The 22,007-nt window shown below is 53.7% G+C and overlaps 1 protein-coding gene across 1 annotated transcript; it reads right to left on the bottom strand.

Annotated features, from left to right (window-relative positions):
- Window positions 1-1,374: 1,374 nt before the first annotated feature.
- NIPSNAP1 (nipsnap homolog 1) lies at window positions 1,375-20,983 on the bottom strand. Its single transcript, XM_044448928.1, has 10 exons — window positions 20,871-20,983; window positions 12,497-12,624; window positions 11,499-11,544; window positions 9,140-9,234; window positions 8,010-8,080; window positions 7,387-7,527; window positions 5,754-5,785; window positions 4,099-4,193; window positions 3,392-3,475; window positions 1,375-2,653 (listed from the first exon to the last, which is right to left on the bottom strand). The coding sequence occupies exons 1-10, from the start codon at window positions 20,963-20,965 to the stop codon at window positions 2,589-2,591; spliced, it is 852 nt and encodes a 283-aa protein (XP_044304863.1). The 5' UTR covers window positions 20,966-20,983; the 3' UTR covers window positions 1,375-2,588.
- Between the last annotated feature and the right edge of the window lie 1,024 nt (window positions 20,984-22,007).

Raw genomic sequence — 22,007 nt, 5'->3', positions numbered from 1 at the left:
AAAGCACTATGGGAAAGGAATTTAAATATTAAAATACCCGAAAAAGCATGGAGAGGAATATGAAACCCTCAGTTCTAGGAATCAGTATCAGCACAATCTGAGGAAATGGTCTTGAAGAGAATTCAGAGATGGCACTCATTCCCCATAAAACTTCATGAAATAGATAAGGAAATATCAGACACGTGCTGGCAAAATTGCAGGGTAAAAGGCTTGCTTTAACATATGTGGATATCTAGTCCAAAAGTGGAATTATCCTGGAAAGAGGCAATTAAATGGTTTGAAAAGTTGACACACCAATTTTTTAAAAAAATTTAATTCTATTATTCTCCCTCTTTGTGGATGGGGACGATAATTTAAGTAAGAGCAGGTGAGATCCTTACAGGAGCAAGATTAGAAATTGGGCATTAAGGGGTTCTCCTTTCAAAGATATTTAGGAAGGGTATGGGAAATTGCACTAATGGAGAAATTGACTGGACAGGCTAGAATCCTGAGAGGGGAAATGAAAATGGGTAATTTCATGAAACTTTGGCACCCCTTACAGACCTTCAATATGGAATCAAATATTGAAATAAATATGCTGGATAACCCTATAGTATATTGGTGTGCTGTTTAGTAAGACTATTTTCATATATACATATTTGTATCAATTTGTGGAATAGACTTGGAATGGAGATGTAAATAGGTACTGTTATACGGAAAATGTACAAGGAAATCAACCCTGACTGCTCTTTAGAAGGCCAGATATTGAAGATGAAACTCAAATACTTTGCCTACCTAATGAAAAGGAACAACTCAATGGAGAAGACCCTGATGCTGGGAATGATCGACGGCAAAAGGAGAAGGGATGGCAGAGGGTGAGGTGGCTGGACGGTGTCACTGGGGCGGTGGGTGTGTGCTTGGTTGGACTGCCAAGGAACAGTGGAGGATATGAGAGCCTGGCGGTATGTTGTCCATGGGGTTACGGAGAGTTGGGCACAACTTTGCAACTGAACAACAATAATGAGAATACCTGTCAAATAATTTAATGAAAAATAGAAAGCTTATGAGAAACAATTCAACTAAAATTTAGGGAAACAGAATTTGCGAATGTATCATTAGCAACGTGTATTTCATGCTAAAGTTATGACATTATTTACAACTGTTTTGATAAATTAGAACTATCTGTTATTGGATTTTAAGTTAGAATTGATTGATTTAATAGAGGCTAGAAGAGATGGAAACTTTTGTTTCCTCATGAACAATTTAGATGCTGAAATTATATGCCATATTTCTGTAATATCCCTTGGTACGTTTTCTTCTTCCCTGTGTGTGCATCTTACTTCTTTTTTTAAGTGAGAATAAAAACATATATTAAAAAAAGAAACAGACTTGTGCTAGTGTATTAAATATTTAATTACTCTTGTGGCTAGACAGTTTACATGGCTCCTCAAAAGGCGAGTGTGTTTTTAATCAACAAGCGTATTCTCATGCCCCCGCCGTCTTGCGCCTGTGCAGAGGCCGCTGACTCAGTCCGCTTGCTTTGCAACTAAGCCCTTTGGTGACCTGAGTCGTCGGGGATTTCGGGACGGTCAGGGAAGAGCCAAGGAGCCAGGCGCAGACTTTCTTCTATCAGCATTTCCCAGCCTGGTGTCCTTCAGATATTTTGGGTGACAACTCCCACGATCCCTGACTATGCTGGCTGTGGCTGATGGGAGCTATAGTCCCGTTCAGGTTCAAGAAGGCTGCCTTATACATTCACAGCATTCTGCTCTGTATCCTTCCTGAAAAATGGGGTTTGGAACAGCCCTCAAACCAAGGACGATCTTGGCGGAGATTAAAAAAATAGCATCTGGTACCAAAAGATGGGGCTGGGAAGGGAGCTGCTGTGCTCACGGAATGCCCTTTGCATCTTGGCAGGGCGGGACCCACGCAGAAGCTTCTCTGGAATGTTGAAACAGACCTGGAGTCTGCACACATTTGGGAGGCGGAGAGCGGTCAAGGACGGCACGGGAATCCAGAGCATCTCTCATCATGCTATCCCTTCCAGGAAGGAGAGAAGATGCTCCTGGCAGGGAGAGCTTTGCATCCTGTGGACCACAAGCGTCAAGACACCGGAGCAAAGCGCCAGAAGCTGGAACCAGGCTGGTCACGCTCTCAGAGGTGGGCCAGACCAGAACGGCCAAGACAAACATGCCCCAAGAGGGCAAACACAAACAGGAAGATTTCCCCCAAAGGATAGGGCTTCTGGCAACAGGTGGAACAAGTGAAAAACGACGTTCCAGGGATCAAAGGCTCCAGAGAACCAGCAGCCGGCAGTCACCCAGCTCAGGTCCTGTGTGGAAGGCAATCGCTGGAGACGTTCAGGAAAAAGACTCATCTCCACTTCCATTTGGGTCAGACCCCAAGCAGAAAGCCTCACCCAGTGGGGCTGCAATGAGCAGGCATGTGGTCCCTCATCCAAGCAGCAGGAGAAACAGAACAGGAGGGGTGGGAGGGGATGGAGGGAACTGGGGGGAGGCACAGCCAGGACACCATTTTGAAAGGAGGCGGCGGCTGCTGAGGCTGCTGCATTGCGGAGGCGGCTGCTGAGAAGCGCCCCGGAGCCGGCGTCACTGCAGCGGGGAGACCTTCAAGGGGATCATGATGCGCGACTCCATGCTCCGAACCAGAGGCACTGCAAGCACAGAGGAAAGCTTGGGAGTTGCTTCGCAAGGAAGTGTGTTGGAGGGCCCTCCCTCCGGCCCCACTCCACCCCAGAGAGGAGACACGCGCTTGGGCGCCCAGTGCAGAGACGCCAGTCCATCCTCGGCCTGAAATGCTTGTCAGAGGAGGGCCTCTTACCTGGAGGAGGTAAGCAGGCCACTGCCCGTACCTGCAGCCTTTCGTCTCGCTATGCACCAAGGGTGTCTCTGCACAGGCAGTTTTCTTGGTGGCGGAGCTAACATTGTCGGTCAAGAGACGCTTGCATGGAAATGCATGGAAAACATGGGGATGGGACGGGAAAACCCTGGAGGGAAAGGGGAGCGCGCCTTCTACCTCCAGAAGGTGTCTGGAAAAACATCTTGGCATCATTCTCCCAGCCCCGGGGGGTCTGGGCTCTTTCCCAAGGCAGGAGGTCAGGCAAAGAGCAGGCCGAGACCCAAGTCCCAGCTGCAGAACGGAATTCACAGCAGGTCTCATGGGAGGAGGGAGGAAAGACGCACTCAGCTGCCTTGCTCCCAAACTGGCACCCCTCAAATGTGTGAGGTGGTGTCTGAGGAGGATGGGAACTATTGTCCAACTCATCTGGAGGATGCCAGTTTGAAAAACGTCGAGCTACCCCAAAGCAAGGAATGCCATGAGCAAGAGGGTGGGGGGAGTGACACAGACTAACAGGAGGCTGCAAGCCTGGCATTTGTGCCATCAAGGTCACCTGTATAGTAAACGTTTTCATCCCAGCCCCGCTTCCTCCAGGCCGCATTCCTCGTTTCCTCTCGGGACTGGAGGTCTCTGTAGGCTGAGAGGAGGAAAGCATGTTTACATGAACGCTTTTCGGGCACAGACAACAGGAGTCTTCTGCTTTTGCTCCCAAGACACGCACCCTGACCTGCCCCAAGCTCCGAACACCAGTCTGCGCCCGTCAGAAACATTCACGACTCGGCCTGCCTCTGCTCGCACTCGGCTTGCCCTTTCCCGGTGCGATTCGAGCAAACCTCCTCGACAGGCTGAGCCAGCCCTGCCCTGCACGAATCCCCCGTCTCACTGCTGCGCCATTCGCACGAGTTTCCCATTTGCACAAGACGAGCAGGAAGTATCAACAGCAACCGGGATGAGATGGGCAGCAAGACAGTGTCTGGAGAATCCCAGGCAACGCGGACACTGCTTGTGTGCCCGTCCCTGAGCAGCACAAGGGCAAGTGTCTCGTGCGCCAGCCCGTTATGGGACGGGGCTGTGCTGGTGCCCCTCCCCACACGACCTGCTGTCTTCCAGGTGCATTCAGTGGGGCATCAGAGAGCGCTCTGTGGATGTGCACACACAGCGGGACGGGTGCCGTCCAAAGTCAGAGCACAGAAGAAGGGTGTATTTGAACGAGGGGACAATCCACCCCTTTCCACGGGACCCTGTAAGGCAGATCCTTACCCCACAGGTGGTGTACGATGTACAGCTCCCCGATTTGGGAGAAGAAGCCCCCCACCGCTTCCTGGTTCTCCTGGCGATATTTGATGGCCCGTGCCCTGTCGAGATTGAGGGAGACCGTTCAGCACAGAGGCAGCTGCCAGAACAATGCAAGCAGACAGAGCAAATGGCTCGCCCGAGGCTGCCCAAATCGCGCCCAAAAGGCAAGGCTTTGGCTCCCCCTTCCCAGCGGGCTGCACTGGCTCAGAGCAGGAACGGTGCGGGGGGGCTCCTCAGCACCCCACTCCTGATTTTGGGCTGCCCAAACTGGCTGCTGCACCTCGGGAAACGCCCGCACGTCCGGCGGCTGCGTTGACACCTGGTAGGGGTGCAGGACCAGCTCTAAGAAGAGGCCGGGGACATCCCTGGACTGCTTGATGCGTGCTTTTCACTGCTGCTGTGCTGCAGCTCAGTGGCGACGGACCTCTTTACACGCAGAATGTCCAGGTTCGACCCCTGCCGCCCCAGGTACGCAGGAGCTTTTTGCGAGGTCAGGCTATACAAGGTGGATCAGGGGACTGGCTCGGGACCTGGCATCTCCCCGAGTTCCTAACTGGACTCGGGATTTGGGGTTTTCCGCAGCTGCATGAGCAATCAGGGCACATATGTGTGCGCTGCATGACTGTGGCGTCACCTCCCTGCTATGGCCCGCCTTGTGCCAAATTTCCCATCTTTCTGGTGCCAGGTTAAGGCAGCCCTCTTGGAAGAGGCCTTCAGAGACCTCCATGGGCATTCAGGGGCCTGATACAATTAGCCAGTGCTTTTATTCTTGATTGTGTCTTTTTAATTCTCTTTTTATTTTTAATGGTTTTATGCTATTTTAAATTAAGTTTAATTGTTAACATTTTTATCTATTATACTTTGTTTTTATAATTGTTATAAACTGTTCAGAGAGCTTTGGCTATTGGCAGTATAGAAATGCATTTGATGACGATGATGTCTCTTGCCAAAGTAATTTTACTGGTGCCTTTGCTGGGCTTGGCAAACAGCCGTCTTGGCCTTCAGCACTGATGCCTTTAAAAATAAGCCTGCAGGCCTCATTTATTTCACTCCGCATTTGGGGCTTTGAAAGCACTTTTCTGATAAGTGCGCACACATGTGTGTTTAATTGTAATATTGTGAGCAGCCTTGCGAGAGCAGCATTTCATGCAAGCAGGGAGGTCGAAACATCTCTTAATATAACTATTGCTCCTATTAAAGTAAGAATAATTACACATCTCAGTGCAACACTGATCTAGGGCACCCTTTGCCCAGCTGGAGTCCCCCCAAATGTTTTGAACTCCAACTCCCATCATCCCCAGCCAGCATGGCCACTGGTGAGGGATCCTGGGAGTTGTACGGTAAGCAATAGGAGGGTGCCAGGCTGGGGAAGGCTAATCTCAGACAACCCCGGAGGCCGACAAGCTAACCTAGAGAAGAAAGGACACCCGTGACGGAAGGGCTGTGTGCCACTGCAAATGGAGGTGCAGAGGAACCACCCTGCTGCCTCAGTGCCCCTTTCGCAACCCAAGCAGGGAGAGCTTTCTTCTGCTTCAGAGAGAAGGTGATCCCGGTGTGCCCCTTAGGCTGATCTTTCGGGCAACGCACATTTGGAGGGACTGGAAAAACATTCCACTTACCAGTTATTTCCCCACTCAATCATCGTTCCGGGCTGGAAGCAAAAAGAAAGAGTTGCAGCTGTGACGTGGCACACACACACAATTTCACAACATCCTGCCTGGACAGTCAGCCTCAAAATCTGTCATTTCCAGCTCCCAGAACTGCCGGTGGCAGTTCAGGTCCACACCTGCTGGGAATCTCCCTTCAGCCCACCCCATGCCAGAGTGGCAAACTCCCAAAGGCCAGCCCTGCAGGGTGGACCACGAGGCTTGCTTTCCATGCCATCCTTTCAAGCCTGGCTCCAGCCGGTCCCGGGACCGAATCCAAAATGGTGCTGGAACAAGAACAGTGCTGCCCGAGGCCTTGGGCCCCAGCACCTGAGTTGCATGCAGCAAGACCTGGGCTCAGCCCCCAGCTTCTCCAAAGGTTTGGGCGCAGAGGATGGGGAGAAAAGCTCCTCCTCTGCCTGAACCCCTGAGAACTCTGCCATGGCTAAACAGCCTCAGCCACTGAAAGGTGTCTGCCAAAGAACCAATTCAGAACCAAGGCAGGTAACGAGCTGGATTTCTGGCAGGTGACCAGAAGCACCAATTGGTCTGGATCCAGCAGGAATGGCCAAGCCTCCCTTTCTGAACACAGACACGATGCCGGCGTTTGCTGTCTCCCCACGCACGGACTGGGGGGAAAGCGTCTGTAAGAAGAGCAGCAGGAGGCTGCAAAACAGCAGGGCCAGCAGACGTGTCCAAAGAAACTGCCCAGAGGTCCACTAAAGCCTGGTTCACACGACACGGAGGCCTATTGTGGGTTAAGCAAGCCACAATCAGCAGCAGCCAGTGCAATCAGGGGCTGGCTTATGCCTTGCCCTCATATGATTATCTCTTCCCATGCATATACTGTGAGCTGTACAAGGAGGTCATCAAGTGGCAACAGGTAAGGAGGTTAACTTTTATTAGAGTCCAAAGCTGGGGTAGATTCCTGGATCCAGGCCAAGGCCTTCCAGCCTTCAGCTGGTTAGAAGAGCATCAGGAGTAATTGCCTTCAAGCTGCTTTCCCTCAAGCTGTAGAGAAGCGCAGTTTTTGCTCTGAGAACAAGACAGTTCACTTTACTGCACCAGCTTTGACCCTCCTTGCTACAGTGTCTGTGTATCCTGACAGCTCCGGAGACAGGGAGAAAGAACTTTATAGGGTCCACGGCAAGAGGAATGTCTGTTGTTCCTGGCCAGGAACTATTCACCCAGGCAACTCTGGAGGCTCCCTTGCCCTATAAGGAACTGATGCAGCCACAGAAACGCGGAGGGTACATTTTCCTTCATGTGTTTATATTCCGCATCTTCCATCATCCTCGCATTGAACAAACTGTGAATCTCTTTGCTACAGGTGGTTTCATTTCCTCCTCAAATCAAAAGTGAGGAGCTTTGGCAAGACAAGGCTGCTGCGAGTAAAACACCATGAAACTGGACTGGATGGATTTGTGTTTAAGCTTGATTTTGTGAACTGTTCAAAAAGCTTTGGCTAACGGGAAATATGGAAATGGAACAGACAACTAACAAGAGCGTTTTCGCCGCACCACACGTCATGGCTTGCCATTCACAGAAGTGGGGCCTCCAATGGGCCCCCCCAGTCCTGCACAGGCTCCGCTCCCACCCCCCTCACCTTAAGTTTGTATGTCCTCAGTTCGTAGATGTTGGGTCCCGCCCGGGGCAGAGGCTCATTCCAAAAACTGAATTCCAAGAGCAGCTGATTCCTTCGGGAAAGCAGCATCTGACTCCTCTGCTTCCGGAACTCCAGGTACTCCTATGGAAGGGAAGAGCCGAAGGGTCAGCCTTTGGATTCCCAAGGCAAACATTATTACAAATCAAGTCCCAAATCCTTCAGGGGATGTGGAATTTGGCATCTCGGGTTTCGCTGCAAAAGGGAAAGGGAAATTTTCTGGGCCTGGAATAGGCAAACCCCAGCAGTCCATCCTCTAGCCTGTGCAGCCTCTCCCTCACTCTCTCAGCCCAGGCCTGCAAGCTGAGCTGAGAGGAAGCCTGGAATGGCGGCTGCACAGCCTTTTTCTACGCAGGGGCCACAGCACAAAGGTGTGTGGAAGGCGGTGTGGAAGAGAGACGCTGCTTGTGCAACGCACGGAGCTCAGTCCCTGGCAGCCGCCCTGCAAACACCGGATGCACTCAGCAGGAACTTGGAAGTCTGGGGATTCCAACGGAATCCCGCCCTCAAAGGGATTCCCACATGTCCCTGGCCTGGAAGGGGACGAGGCACGGCCAGGCACGTACCTGGTTTTGCTTCAGCTTGTTCATGCATTCCATGAGGGCTGGGTAGCCGCCGATGAACCGCCAGAGGTGCACTGCAACGAGAGAGACCGCAAAGCCTCGCAAGGCCGGATTGCGCAAAGGACACGCGCCCCGTGGCTGGCTGCCCGCTCCCTCGGCACTGGGGGGCCGGCCGAAGAGCTCAACTCCAGGCTGGGCCGCCTTTCGAAGGGACGCTCTTGCCCCTCCTGCACGTGCAAGATGGAATTCAGAAGAGACACCCAGAAGCATCCTGAGCATCAAAGCGGGTGTGTTGTCAAGTCATGGCAACCCTTTTGGTGCTCGACAGCACTTTTATCTCACTGGACTCTGCACAGAGATGGGGCAGTGCTTTCGTGGGGAGGGTTATGGGGTGTGAAAATGGCCCCCGGACCTCCTAGTTTCCCACCCCTGCCTTAAAAGGCTTCTTATGGGCAGCCCGAGAGTTTGCGGCGCCTGAAGCAGAAAGTCCCCTGAGCTGGTTAAAGCGTCACAACATTGCATCGTTGTATGTATAGATGCCAGAATGGGCAACCTGTGGCCTCCTGGATGGCTTGGCCTACGACTCCCATCAGCTCTAAGCAGCATAGCCAGGGGCTAGGAATGATGGGAGCTGTAGTCCAAGATGGCTGGAGGGTCACACATCGCCCACCCTGGTCTAGCGGGCTCCTGACCGTCTCCCATCCAGGCACTGACTGGGCCCAGGTGGGCTTGGCCTCAGCACAGTGGGAGCTTTTGGAGCCTTCACCCCCTCGGGGGCTCAGAGAAGACCCCCCTCCCCGCACCAAGCATCATGCAGGAGCAGCCCGTTAAGAGGTGGCACCCACTGGCCCGAGCCGCTGTGCCTCGCGTCACCCCCCGTACACAGCTTCATCTCTCGGTGACGGAATGGAAGCCACGACAGCTTCCTTTCGAACCCTCAATGCAAGGATGGGGTTTCCTGGGGCTGCAGGCTCCTCATTGCACCAGGGGGTCTTCCTCTCCACTTCCTGCTCACACCCCACCCCCGAACCTATTTGGGGGCTGGCGTAGGCAATGGTGGAACAGCCTGGCATGGGGTCCTGCCATGCACGCCCGTGGCAACCCCTCCCCCAGCCGCTGGGCTTCCCCCTCACCTGCCTGGTCCTGTTCGCCATACCAGGTATTCCAGTTGCCAACCAGGTCGCAGGGGTAGTCTGCGTCCGAGTGCAGCTTTGGGAGCACCTCCTCCCTGCAAGGCAAGGGGGCCGGTCAGCAGGCAAGGTGGCAGGGAAGGCCGGGGGTGCAGAGTCCCCGCAGGCTGCTGGGAGCGAGGAGGGCATGGCCCTGGGCACACGGCCTGCTGACCGGGACTCAGGACAAAGGGTGGGAGGGATGCGTGGAACCGGGCCAATTCCAGATGTTGAGGGGAGGGGAGCAGAGATGCTCACCTGAAGGCCCGGCTCCCCAGGTGTGCAGCCAGCCTTTGGGGATAACCAAGATGCACAGCTGGCGGGGGGGGGCGGGGGCTTGGAACAGGGGACTTTCTCGGAGACAGATGAGGCAGGCACGGCTCTCCACCCCACGATGCGACCTCAGCAGAGAGAGCGGCCCACTCAGAGGACTGGCGGGCAGAGAGGAGGCAAGCTTATTCCCAGAAGGCCTCCCCTAAAAGGGTGGGGCCCAAACAGGCCCATGAGGAAAGTCCCTCGGAGTAAGCGCCAGATTGGTCAAACAAACTGCTCCATGCAGCCTCAGCGATTCTTCCCGGGTGCGTGTGCTGCTGCAAAACACTTCGGTGAATCAAGGATGTTTCGCAGGAAAGGTCTGTGGCTTGGAACGTGCGAAGGGAGGAAGCACTGCTGCCCCCGAGCGCCCCTCCCTAGAAACACAAGAACCCTCCTGGCAAAGCCGGGTGACTTCAGGACTCCTGCTCTCTGAGGCCGGGGGCACAAGGGCCGCATCCCATCCCAGAGAAGCTCAGGGGCCACCTTCTGGGGTGGAGAGCGCAAGGTTTACGAAAAATAAGCCAGCCTATGTGTGACAGAAAGCCGAGTCTTGGGAGTCATTTCAACCTCTCCAGAGTACCATGAAAAAGCCATGTAAAAGCTGGGAAGTCGCCAAATCACCTGTGGTTGGGGAAAGGAGTGGGGCCATTTGGGGGACCCCCGAGGGCCAATTCGGGATGCTGGCAGGACCAAATGTTGAGGCTCCATGATTCTGTACTAAGGGAATATCAGCAGGCGAGTGGTGCTTCTTGTGCTCCTGTATGGCAGGCTTGGTCCATCTCCTACCTGGCCTGAACCTTTAATCCTCATTTCGAAAGAAGCCTCTCTCTGTGTGAGCACATGCCATAGACCGGTGGAGAGATGAGCCTCTGAGCCATTTTGGCCACAACTGGCCTGAAAAGTCTGTGAGGGGCTGGAGGGCTCCAATTTTCAGAGGGTTGTTTTCATCAGTGAAACAAACATCATCTTGCTACAGTCAAACCAAACCTCCTTCATCAACACCCTGGATCGATCTCATTTCCCCAGAAATTAGGGTATGGCCCTAGGCATATTGAGACAGACAGACGTCCTAAAACAACCAGCATTCCTCACCCAGTCGGAACCAGAGAACTAGTTCAGGAAACTGAATGAGGCAGAATCACCGCATCAGCAGAAGGAAAATGAGGGGAAAGTAGCATTTTTCTGTTCTGCCCCACCTCGTCTCTCTCCATCCCCTTTTTGCAGTTTTCCGTCCATTAGCTGCAGTGGGGGAGAAGGTCGCAACAGGTCTTATTTTCCCCCCTCGTCACCATGCATGGAGCGCAAGTGCTCCCAGGCGCCAGAAAATTTCTGGCATTTCATTATCAGCCTGTAAAACTGTCAGCCAGTCCTCAGCCCGTCTTTGCAGGGAAATGATACTGGCCATAATGTCAGAAGGCAGGCCTTGGGGAGAAAGAGAAGAGGACGGGAACTGGACTTTTGCTCAGGCCTCTGCTAAAAGCTGCAAAATAACACACATCTCTGCGCAACAATGTTTGTGATTCCTTCTCCTTTCTCTCAAAAGGAAAGCAGCACATTAGTAAAATGTTCCAAGTATTGTTCAGAAACAACATTAACTTACAACAAGTAGGGATCCCTTATGTAGCCAAAACTGCGCCACATGTGTCCTAGAGGGGCTTGGGAGGCCCCTGAAGTTTGCAGAAGTAGAAGAAATTTCAGGAAAAAATAAAGGGAACCCCTCTCCAAAGAACAAGGAGATTCAGCCTGCTAAGCTAGGACTCACAGGGAAAAAAGGAAAACCAGGAATGGAATAGAATGGAGTTTTCAGGAAGAGACTGGCTAGCACACAGTGGAATTACACATTGTGATATGTTGCAGAATGCACTTGTGAATTTGTGTTTGTTTCTACTATGCTGTTGCTACAACTTATGATCATACAGTTAACCCACCCACCCCACACCAGATAACTGAGTCCAGGAGCCTCCCCTCACCCAGCCAGGTCTTAGAGACGAGAGATGGAGCCACTCACGTCAAGCTGTTGTAGGCGTCCAGGCACTCAGGTTTCACATTGTGGACTGGAACGAGAGGAAAGGGAGCACTCAGAAAATGCTGGAAGGTGCCCCGTTGCAAAGAATAGAGGGACAGCACCTGGCACAGGTGGGGACACCCTTTTATCTATAATCTTAGAGCAGCTCCCAGCAGCCACTTTTGGACAGGGACAAAACTACAAAAAATAATGCATGGGAATGGAATTCAACTGTTAGTAGGGGTCAAAAGAAGGTGGCGCAGCCATCTAAGGAACGCTTGAAGGGCCAGATTTATTCCCAGGTTTGAAGTGTAGACAGTGACCTACTCCCAGAAAAGAGCAACGAACAACCTGTGGTAACATGAGGCCAGTCAAGCCGTTTCTTCAAAAAGACGTGGCCCGTAACTAAAGCGGGTGTGGAAGAGGTGACAGCAAGGTTTCTGCATCACACAAACCCAACTGCATGGCCACAAGCCAGGCAGCAGCACTATCCCTCTAGACAAGAGACTTTTGCAGGCTGGGTATTTTCTAATGTGTCTTGAGGAATAGAAACTTGATTAGCCCTAATAGTAGAGCTTTGTGGAAAGCCAGGTTCTGGACCAGGAGAGTGCATGCTCCAGGATGTATGTGGAGCCCATATAATGGATGACCTCCTGTTCTGCAGAACTGGAATGAGCTCAGCCTGCTGGGGCCAGGAAAACCGCACCTGCTCACAGCAGATGGCGAACAAGCCCTGTGAATGCCAGACCTTCCCTGCAGATCAGCCGTTCACCCTCCCTCAGCCACATGAGAGCACAGAAACAGAGCGAGCCAGAAGGGGCCTCCCGGGCCATCTAGTCTGACCCCCGGCTCCAGCCGGCTCCGCTCACGGCATGCCCACCATGTGCATGTCCACCCTATCCTTGAACACCCGCACCGATGGGGCCTCCACCACCTCCTGTGGAAGCCCATAAAGCAGGGAGCTGAAAGGAAGCCCAGGACAAGGAGCGGCTGAGGCTCACATTGGATCTTGTACAGGTGGTTGGTCTCTTTCTTGGACAGGAGGTTGGAATGCGCGTCCTTCCGGGGATCGACTTTGTGCACGAAGAGCGAACGGAACCAGCTGCTTTCGTTGTCTTTGGAGTAGCCCCTGCAAGAAGAGCAGAAAGTCAGAAAGCCAACGAGGACCACACATTTGCGCCCCTACATCTCGGCGGTGAGCAACTCTCGTCGGGCGGCCTGGGGCAAGAGAGAAGTCACCCACAGGAGAGGAGGGCATGGGAGCTTTAGGCAAACCGATTCTTCTGTCTGGATTTTTAGAGAACAACCCATTGTGCTTCACGGGACTTGCTGAACTGGACAGGTGAAGAAATGCTCATCTGGCTGTAGCCACAAGAGGGTGTCTCATTATAAAAGGGAAACGATGAATATTAAATAAAAAGGTATAAGAGTAAAAACACTTAAACAGCATTAATTATATGAAAGAATATAAAACACAAGCAGGTTCAGAATGAATTCTGGGTAACTGACATAAAAAAGCATTGTCAAGATGATGTGGGTGTATCCAAAGAGAAAATGAAGATCCCACCCTAGACTTTGTTTGGTACCGTGTGTGCATGGAGGGAGCGTTTCTGGGTCACTCCCATTTTGGAGTCCTTTCCTCTCATTCAATTGCTTTTGTATCTAGATATCAGTCATAACTCCTTCTAACGATAAGTTCTGTTTGTGAGTGCCGGCTGCTGTGGAGCCAGAGAGAAACGACAGCGGTTCCCAGGTCGGACATTGGGTCACAGGAGCAAAAATGTTTGGAAAAGCACCTATGAGCACAATCTGCTCCCACACACACACAAAAGACCCCAGCCCAAGCGGACTGACCGCAGACAGCAGGCACAGTGTCGGATGTCAGCTGGAAAAAGAAGAGAAAGCAAGGAAAAGGGAGAGGAACACCGACAGGAAATGAAATTAGACTGCCGCAAAGGAAACGGTAAGCCAGAGATGGTCTCCTCAGAGCGGTGTTTCCATGAGGCTGCAAGAGGATGCTTCTGTGCTTGCGCTTACGCGAGGGCAGGGGTGCGTGAGCAATGCTTGACACAGGCACAACAGGGCAGGGGTGCGGAGCATTTCCCCATGTGACAGGGTCCCCAGCAGCTTTGCAGAGGTCACAGCAAGAAGCAGGGAAGAGGAGGAGGATGTACGAGAGCACTGGAGGCCTGCCCTGCTGTGGGGCAGCCCGTCCTTCGGGGAGCAGCACTCACAGCCCTCCAACAGGGGCTAGGGGGATGTCCAGGGTGCCCCTGGGCACGGCTTCGCTCCGGCAGGGCAGGCAGCCGGACTCCATCCTGAGTGGCAGCCCCTGCGGCGCCCCCAGAAGGGCTACTCCCACCCGTGCCAAGTCTGGCTCGTCGGCTGCATTCCGAATCCGTGGCCGGCCAACTTGTGCCCGGCACGCCCACCGTGGGCTTGGCTTTCCTGGCACGCTGCCCCAGCTCCCAACATCCCCATGTCAAGCACCTTCTGGCTGCCCTTTCCTGCCTGGCACCTTTGAATCTGCAGAGCAAAACAAGGAAGAGCGAGCCAAAACGAAGCCGACTGGTTGGACAGAGTTGCTGTGCCTCCACGAATGGGCCAGAACACCCACACCCGCGGCTGTAAGGCCAGCAGCCAGCTGAGACTACGCTTTGAACTGTGGAGAGAAGGGTGGATGCCATGCACCCCTCAGCCTAAACCGGAAGGCAGCCTCTTGCTTCTGCAGGTTATGCATGTTCCTAGCCCTCATGGTGCAAAACCTACCCCCAGAAACTGATCGGCAGAGTTTTACTGGCCCTGCCGATACCTAGCTGGCGTATATTGCAGGCCTGAAGGCAGGTCTGTGCTGACTGTATCCATTGATCTATCATTACTCCCCTTTATACACTGCTTTCCACACAAGTGTTAAAGTGGTGGTCATAAAACGCAAAAACAAAACCGACCAATTCAAACACCACTGTGCAAACCAACAAGCGACGAAACGCCCATCCTGAGGCCACCGATCCAAGCTCCTTTGCTCCAGGAACAGCCCAAGCTGGCAGGCGGCACTCCTGGCCATCGAGATCCCCCAGGGGCCACAAGGAACCCAGGGGAAGCCCCGCTCTGCACACCCGGAGAGCGGAGTCCCACCCCGGCACAGACCTCTTTCCGGGGCCATCCCACACAGAGAGACCGCTGGCAAACGGCAGAGTTGACTTGGCCTCCATTTCCTTCTGTAAAATGGGAATAATGGTGGTGTCGAGTCCCTCTGGAGTGCATAGGCAGAATCTGGGGAAGGGGGACAGCCGGGGAAGCGGATAGACCGAGCCCGGGAGGAATGGCCCGATGAAGCAGATTGTTACAGCTTCGCAATCCTATTCCCCCCAAGAACCCCATTCCAAGCACACAGCCACCCTGCGAGGTTGCCCAGGTTGAGAGGGGGCCACCACTGACAGGAATCTGAGTGTGCACTTCCCAACCTGAGCCAGATGCCAGCTCCTGTGCCATATGGGCCCCCACCCTGCAAAAGGCCACCCCTGGCCATGCCCTCCCCCCAGCTGCCTCCTGTTGCAGCATGTGTCTTAAGCCAAAAGGCCCGGTTCCTCAATAGTGCTTTTTGGAAAAGAACAGGTTTCTAGCCCTCATGGTTGTGCAGTCACCTTGAGAGTGAACCGGCAGAGCCTGGTGGGATGACCCAGGGCATCCCTGGCCTGCCTTCAATGAACTCTGCTTAATGCAGATTTCCCAACCTGTCTCCCTCCAGAGGATGGGGATACCGACTCATCTCAGCCCTGGCTAGCACAGCCCATGACCAGAAGTTCTGGGAGCTGCAGTCCAAACCATCTGGAAGGCCCCAGGCTGGGGAAGGGGTGCAGGGCCTCAGTTCCAGGGTGCCTGCTTTGGTGCCCCTCCCCCCCACCAATCACTGGGAGGTTTCTTGCTCTGGGTGCTAATTTCGCCTGTGGGGCTGGCAAGCCTTGTCACCCCAGCCCCCTTGGCTTCAGCCCCGCTGGCACTGGAAGGCGGCCCTGGGAGCTCTCCGGTGAACCGTGGCCCTCGGGCTGAAAGGGCTCCGGAACCCTTGGCGTGCAGGCTGCAGAATCGTCAGATTTTCTGAGCACAGATCGGGACGCCCCAGCACAGCCTGGCTTGCTGGCAGCCCACGCCCGGCCTCCTCAGACAAAGGAGCGGCCATACGGAGCCCTGCAGAGGCGGCCGGCGCTACCCTAGGAAAGCACACAAACTGCACCCAGGTGGCAGAGCCTCCAGCGTGGCACGGTCACCGTCGCGCGGTGCACTTTGCACAATGGATAATCCACTCTTATCTGAGCTCGCATCTTGAGAGGCTGGAGCAGGGCTTGACTTCCATCACTAATCCATGCATTTGTCAAAAGCCAATCCCGGCTTTAAGAAAACTACACTTAATGCAGAAAGCAAAATAGAAAATAAGAACGGAATGTGCGTTTGTCCAACCTTTTCATTCCCCTTTAATTATTCCTTATTTTATTGGCTTTGCCGTTAGCTAGTTGGCGTAGGGGACCCTTTTCTCGGCAGGCTGGTCCCATTCGCTGTGAGCTCATTAGGAGAACTCTCTTTGACTCAGTCTCTGCTCCCATCGAAGACAGCGAGAGCCCTGACGGGGGTGAGTGCAAGGGCTCACTTGTACGGTTGCGATCCTGACTCCAGTCCAAGTGAATTCATGGTAGGTAGGACCACCTTGCAAGACTGCTTGAGTGCTTCGCTCATTTTTATTTTGCTTAATTTTAAGCTTTCGTGGTGGTTCAGAGACTGGAATGGGAACCATGAAAGATCCCAGTTCAAATCTCATCTCAGGGTCTGGCTTTAAGTCCTGTCTTTCAACCTCTGCCCACCAGCCTCAGATGAGAATACAGAACTACCCTGCAAGGTTGTTGTACAGCAGAGAGAGGAGGGCACAGCTAAGAACCATTCAGACCCATGTTTTCTTTAACTCTCCCCAAACAACAAAGCTCAAAGCAAACGACTTCTTTCAAACGTCTTCACACAGCAGGTGTTGCAGCATCAGGACTGCAACCAGAGCACTATTTCTGGCTGCTGTAAGCCATCAACCAAGCAAGCAAACAAAAAAGGAGACCTTTGCCCCACTGTGGTCATTCATTAACCCCAGGAACTCCATGGCAAACAACCCTTCAGCGAGGCAGGGCCTGCCCCTTCTGCCCCCAGCCTCCTTTTAGGCAAGGGCAAATGGCTGGACTCGCTACCCTTCCAGGAACCAACAGAGTCGGTTACCCAGGTCTAAAGAGCACAGAACGAACCCTTGGCTCTCCAGCTGTTTGGGCCATCAAGTACCATAGCCAGTGGTGAGAGATGCCAGGCGTTGCAGGCCAACACTTAAGTTGCCCATATCAGCCCGGGGCGGGGCGGGGGGGGGGGCTGCAGAAACTGGAGCCCAACACCCAGTGGAGCATTTCTCCTGACCTGACCCAACCAGGACACAATCAACATTGGAGGTCTTCTGAGTACCACCTGTAAGGGAGCCTAGGAAGAAGGCAAGAAGAGGAAGGGTCTTCTCAGTGGTAGCCCCAAATTATAGAATGATCTCCCCACTTAAGCCCACCTGGCACCATCTTTTTGGCACCAAATTAAGACTGTTCTCTACTCCCAGGCATTCCATGGGATCTGATGGCTTAGCATGGGGCATTTCCCTTAGTTGTCTTTTTAGCATGTCTAATACTTTTATTGAAATTGGTTTTAGCAGTTTAAACTGTTCTAAATTCTATGTACTGAAATGTATGTGCTATTCTATTACCTGTCTTTGTGGAGTCTATGCACTGCAAACCACTCAAAGAGCTTTGCCTATTCGATGGTACAAAATGACACCAAGAATAGGAACAACAACGCAGCCCCTACAACACCATTCTGGGCTATTCTGCTGCATCAGCAAGAGGCACGACACTCTCAACCATCATCGCCGATGCCCAGTAGCATTAGAAGCTCAGATGAGAAGCTCCCCGTTGTACTCCTGCATGAATCACTGTTCTGGACTGCATCTTTTGATTATGTGAAATATGCTCAGGGCAATAAGACCTCCAAGAACAGCTTGCATAAACTCCCCAACACTGTTTTAATGAAATAGTTTCAAGCAGTATTTCACAACATCCCAAAAGATCCAACAAACAATCCCTAAGACTGATCCACCCATCATATTAACACACTTTTAAACCAGCAGAAAATAACCAACAGCTGCCCCCACCCCTGCACCTACAAACCAAAAGCAGCTCAGCTGAAAGTAATTTGGACCAGGTAACCTCTTATCTCAACCTGAAAACTAGCACAGGTGGGACCAGTTATGCACCCTCTGGAAGGCAATTTTGCAAATAAGGAGCCACAACCGAAAAGGCTCCTTCTCTGATCTTAGAGGCATGTGTGCAAGCAAGCAGGAATCCAAACTGCTCCTAGCACCATCTCACAGAAAGAAGGAAACCGAGCGCTGCCAAAGGGCAGCAGGTCTTTATACCTCTAGCACAGCTCAAGTCCTGAGGTCACCAAGATTGTGTCTGGGCCTTACTTTCAGTTTAGAAAGAAAAGTCTGCTTCTCCCTGCTCTTTCCAGATGCATTGTACTGTCTCTCAGGCAGCTGCCAGCAAGTTCCAAATATGCAACCTTTTGGACAAGATCTGGGAAGGGCACCTCTTCTTCAAATCGGTGTGTGTGTGGAGGTCATAGATCCCTTAGAAGGGAAGTGCACAAATAAGGAGCCACCACCAAAAAGGCCCTTTCTCCGGTGCTCACCCACCTAACAGACATGCAGTCCTACCAGTAAGAATTCTTATTACACTTACAGTCCAACTGTCCTCCAAGGAAAGCAGAGCAATGCAGTTTTCCTCACAAGGAAATTAGGCTGACAGCCGTGCCAGCTCAAGGTCATCCGATGAGAACGCCCATGCTCAAAACCCCTCCTTCCCAACCTGGCATCTTCTCCATGTTTGGAAGAGCTCGGGCTTCTCGACCACTGGCCATGATGCATTTGGAGAACGCCAGAATGAGAAAGAGGGCAACTGTGCAGCACAGTGGCTTTCCTACAGGTGCCTTGTGGGGTAATGCAGCAGGGTCTCTGCCCCGGGAGCCTGTTTTTGAGACAAACAAGAACTTCCAACAAAAGCAGGGAGGGATGGAAGAACTGGGGATCCACTGGGCCAGCATCCCACAAAAGGACGCCTCTTACAAGGCTTAAACCTCAGTTCTTCACATTTTCTTTGTTGCCGAGCAGTTCCAGCCATTTTCAGTGGAGTAAGAAATTCCCGCTCCCAAGAGAGACGCTGCCCCTTTCAACTGTGTCTTTGCACTTTCGAGCCTGAAGCATCTTCCTATGTCGCAAGAGTTTGCTGCACCGACAGATCAAGCCTCTACAGATTACGGAGTGCAACTCCCATCGGCCACCCTGAAACACAGTGGCCATGGAAGGGCAGTCCCCATGTCATTTCCAGCAACAGCCAGAAGATGAGATTATTCTGTGCACTGCCCTTTGTTCACTGCAGAGGCAGCCTCAACATGAAACTTAAGGGCTTGACACCCCCAAATAACCACTGAAGGACACTGGGGGCTCCCCTCCTGCTCTAACCCATGTGGTCCCCAAGGCTGAAACTGCAAACTTGTGGGTGTAACAGAGAAGTTGTGGGCTGCTGGCCAAGGCAGAGGGAATAAGAGAAAAATATTTCTCAAGTGTCAGCAACTCAGTCCTGTAGCACAGGAAGAAGGGAAAGTGCCTGTTTGCGAGAAAATTGAAAGGGTTTACAAAAAATTGCTCTTTTTCTACAGTGGCTCCCACAGCATTGCTGGATTAAACATGGAAAGGGCCAGGGTCAAATTCCCATTTGACCATGAAGCTCACTAAGTGATCCTGGGCTTGTTCTCAGCCAAATCTACTTCACGGGGTTGTTGGCAAGATAAACTACCTCACTGGAGAACCGAGATGCAGCAATAATTCAGACTTGTAAAGCTGCTTGGAAGAAAGCAGCGGGCGTTAGAAACGGCCTCTTCTGGGTGGTAAAATCCTTTCCCAGAGATACAGGACTGCTATTTTGTCAATGTTATGCTTTTAATGTTGTGCCTGCTGATAGAAACTGCACCTCAGCAATACAGACAAAAATTACTATTTCATTTCTATACTGCCCCATAGCTGAAGCTCTCTCGGCAGTTCACAAGGTCCAATTCAAGAAGGCAGTGGTGACAATCTGTCAACTCCGGGGGCCTCCTCCACATCTTAAATGACCTGCCACGGACACCCCCCCCCCCCCCCCCGCAATGCCCTTTGCAGTGTAAATCTGTCCTGCCCTTGGGAGTCAGTAGCCACATTTCCGATTGTGAGCCTCATGGGTGCTCTCACAAAATGGCTGATGCAGAGGTGGGGGAAGGAGTGGTTAGGAAGCACACCTTTTCCTAAGACAAAATGCGGAGACTGAAAGAAAACCCCCTTGCCAGGGAAGCAGAATACAAAGGCAGACATGGGCTCTGAGCTCCAAGGTACGAAACACACCTTTCGGTACCCAAATCTGGATGGTGGCTGAGAGCACTGCTCTGCAGCATGAAGCACCCCAGGCTTATTTTTACAGCGTAATAACCCCCCCTTCAGGTAATAAAATACGGCGTAATTTAAAAACCCCTCAGGTGGGGCCAAGAGCCCAGAGGGCAACGGGCTCTGCAGCACTGGGGCCACGGGCTCCACGTTGGAGACCCCCTCCTACGATCTAACCCATTCTCCCGCAGGCCACGACTGACAGCACCCCCAATTAGCAACGAGGACAAAGCTCAAGAATGGGGATCAAAGCAGCTCCTGGAGCAAAAAAGGCACCGAGAAAAAGGCTGGCCAGCAGCCCACCCGCCCCTCCTGCACGTCCCATCTCCGGAGACGGGGCAGCTGCTGCTGCTTCCCGAGATGTCTTACTGGGGCAGGAGCCAGGGCTGAAGTCGGACGCCCTGCTCCAGCCCTCCCGCCCCCACGTCGAAGCGGGGAGGCCCTCCCCGTCTCCCGCCTGCGGGGCCTCCCCCGCCGCCGCCGCCGGGACCGACCGGCGGCGCGAGCGGCGAGGGAAGCGCTCGGGCGTGCGCGGCGCGCTCAAGCCCTGCCTGTGGCGGAGCCCCGTGTGGCGGAGCAGGCGCCGCGGGACCCCGCGGCTGCAGACGGGTCGGGGCGAGCCGCGGCGAGGCGAGGCAAGCTCGGCCGCCGGACGCGCCTCCGGGCTGCCCCGCGGAAGAGCCGCGCAGCGCCGGCGCTCTGCAGGCCGGCCTGGGCCCCGCCGCCTCTCCGCGGGAAATGCAGCAGAAGCGGCGGCGGCGGCGAGACACGCCCCGCCGGGCAAGGCAGGCGGGGGCTCGGGGCGGCGGCGCCCTCCCGCGGGCCGTGCTGCTCACCGGGCTCCGCCGCCGCCGCCGGCCGAGCCGCGGCCTCCGCCCCGCAGCGCCAGCAGCAAGCGCTGCGCCGGGAAGCCGCACGCCCGCGCCGCCATCTTCGCTCTCCGCCGCGCCGACTCGAATGGGCCCGGCCAGGAGGGCCGCAGCGCGGGAGGGCGGCACCGTGGGCGGGCCTGGTTCGACGGTGGCGCCGGGGCCGCCCCCCGGGCCAGCCCCCTTGCAGGGCCGCGCCGCCCTCCTCCTGGCGGGGGAGCCCGCCGCCCGGATCGGCCCCTGAGCGCGCGCTGCGCGCATTCAGACGTGCATTGACTTGCTGTGGGCCATCTTGTTCACGCGTTCACACACAAGCGCGCGCACACCCTTGCCCGGGGCCTCCTTTATTGAGTACGCTCTGGGCCGATGACAAAGGGTTAGAAAACAAACAACCAGGAACGTTAAAAAAGTTTTGCTGGGTCAGATCAAAGTCCAGTCCAGCTCTCCGTACACATGGTGGCCAAGCAGCTGCCCACAGGATCCCCCAAGCAGGGTGGGTGCAAGACCTCCCCCTGCCCAAGCTCCTCAGCAGCGGGTGTTTGCAGGCAGGCCCCCTCTGGGAAGGGGGAGCATGTGGCCAGCAAGGCTAGTAGCCTCCCATGCTCTTCCCCATGAAGCACAAGCACCTTTAGCAGCTGGGGGTGTGCTATCCACTCCAACCTTCTGGGCAGAGCCAGCAGCAGTAATCGATGCTCTGGCAACCTCTGGTTTGGATTACTGTGATGTGTTGTATGTGCCTTTGAAAATGGCCCAGTTACTTCATCTGATGCAAAATAGGGTACCGAGGCTGTTAATGGGGACTGGCTCTTGGGAACAGGTCTTTCAGCTGCATTGGTTGCCAACTGAAGGCCAGGCCTGATTCAAAGTACCAGTGGGAACATTTTAAGCCCTAAATGGTTTGGGGCCAGGTTATCTGAAGGATCGTCTTGTCCCATATGTTCGTACCTGAGCACTAAGCTCATCTTCTGAGGTCCTGCTCAGGGAGCCCCCTCCTAATGAAGCAAAGAGGGTGGATACCAGGAGAAGGGCCTTTTTGGCTATGGCACCCTGATTATGGGTCCAGCTGCTACAGAGGTGTTGCTGGTGCCTACTCTTTATTATTTT

The sequence above is a fragment of the Varanus komodoensis genome, unplaced genomic scaffold (assembly GCF_004798865.1).
Source record: "Varanus komodoensis strain SLA01 unplaced genomic scaffold, ASM479886v1 scaffold56, whole genome shotgun sequence".
In the NCBI taxonomy this organism is placed as follows: domain Eukaryota; kingdom Metazoa; phylum Chordata; class Lepidosauria; order Squamata; family Varanidae; genus Varanus; species Varanus komodoensis.
Note: the sequence above shows the minus strand (reverse complement) of the source record. Positions and strands in the feature narration are given on the sequence as shown.

Excerpts from the sequence above, each read along its gene's own strand:
- NIPSNAP1 (XM_044448928.1), bottom strand. The coding sequence starts at position 20,965 with ATGGCGGCGCGGGCGTGCGGCTTCCCGGCGCAGCGCTTGCTGCTGGCG. Across the intron at positions 4,194-5,753 it reads ATTGAGTGGGGAAATAACTG|GGCACGGGCCATCAAATATC; the intron begins GTAAGTGGAATG and ends CAATCTCGACAG. Across the intron at positions 3,476-4,098 it reads CATCGTACACCACCTGTGGG|CCTACAGAGACCTCCAGTCC; the intron begins GTAAGGATCTGC and ends TCCTCCTCTCAG.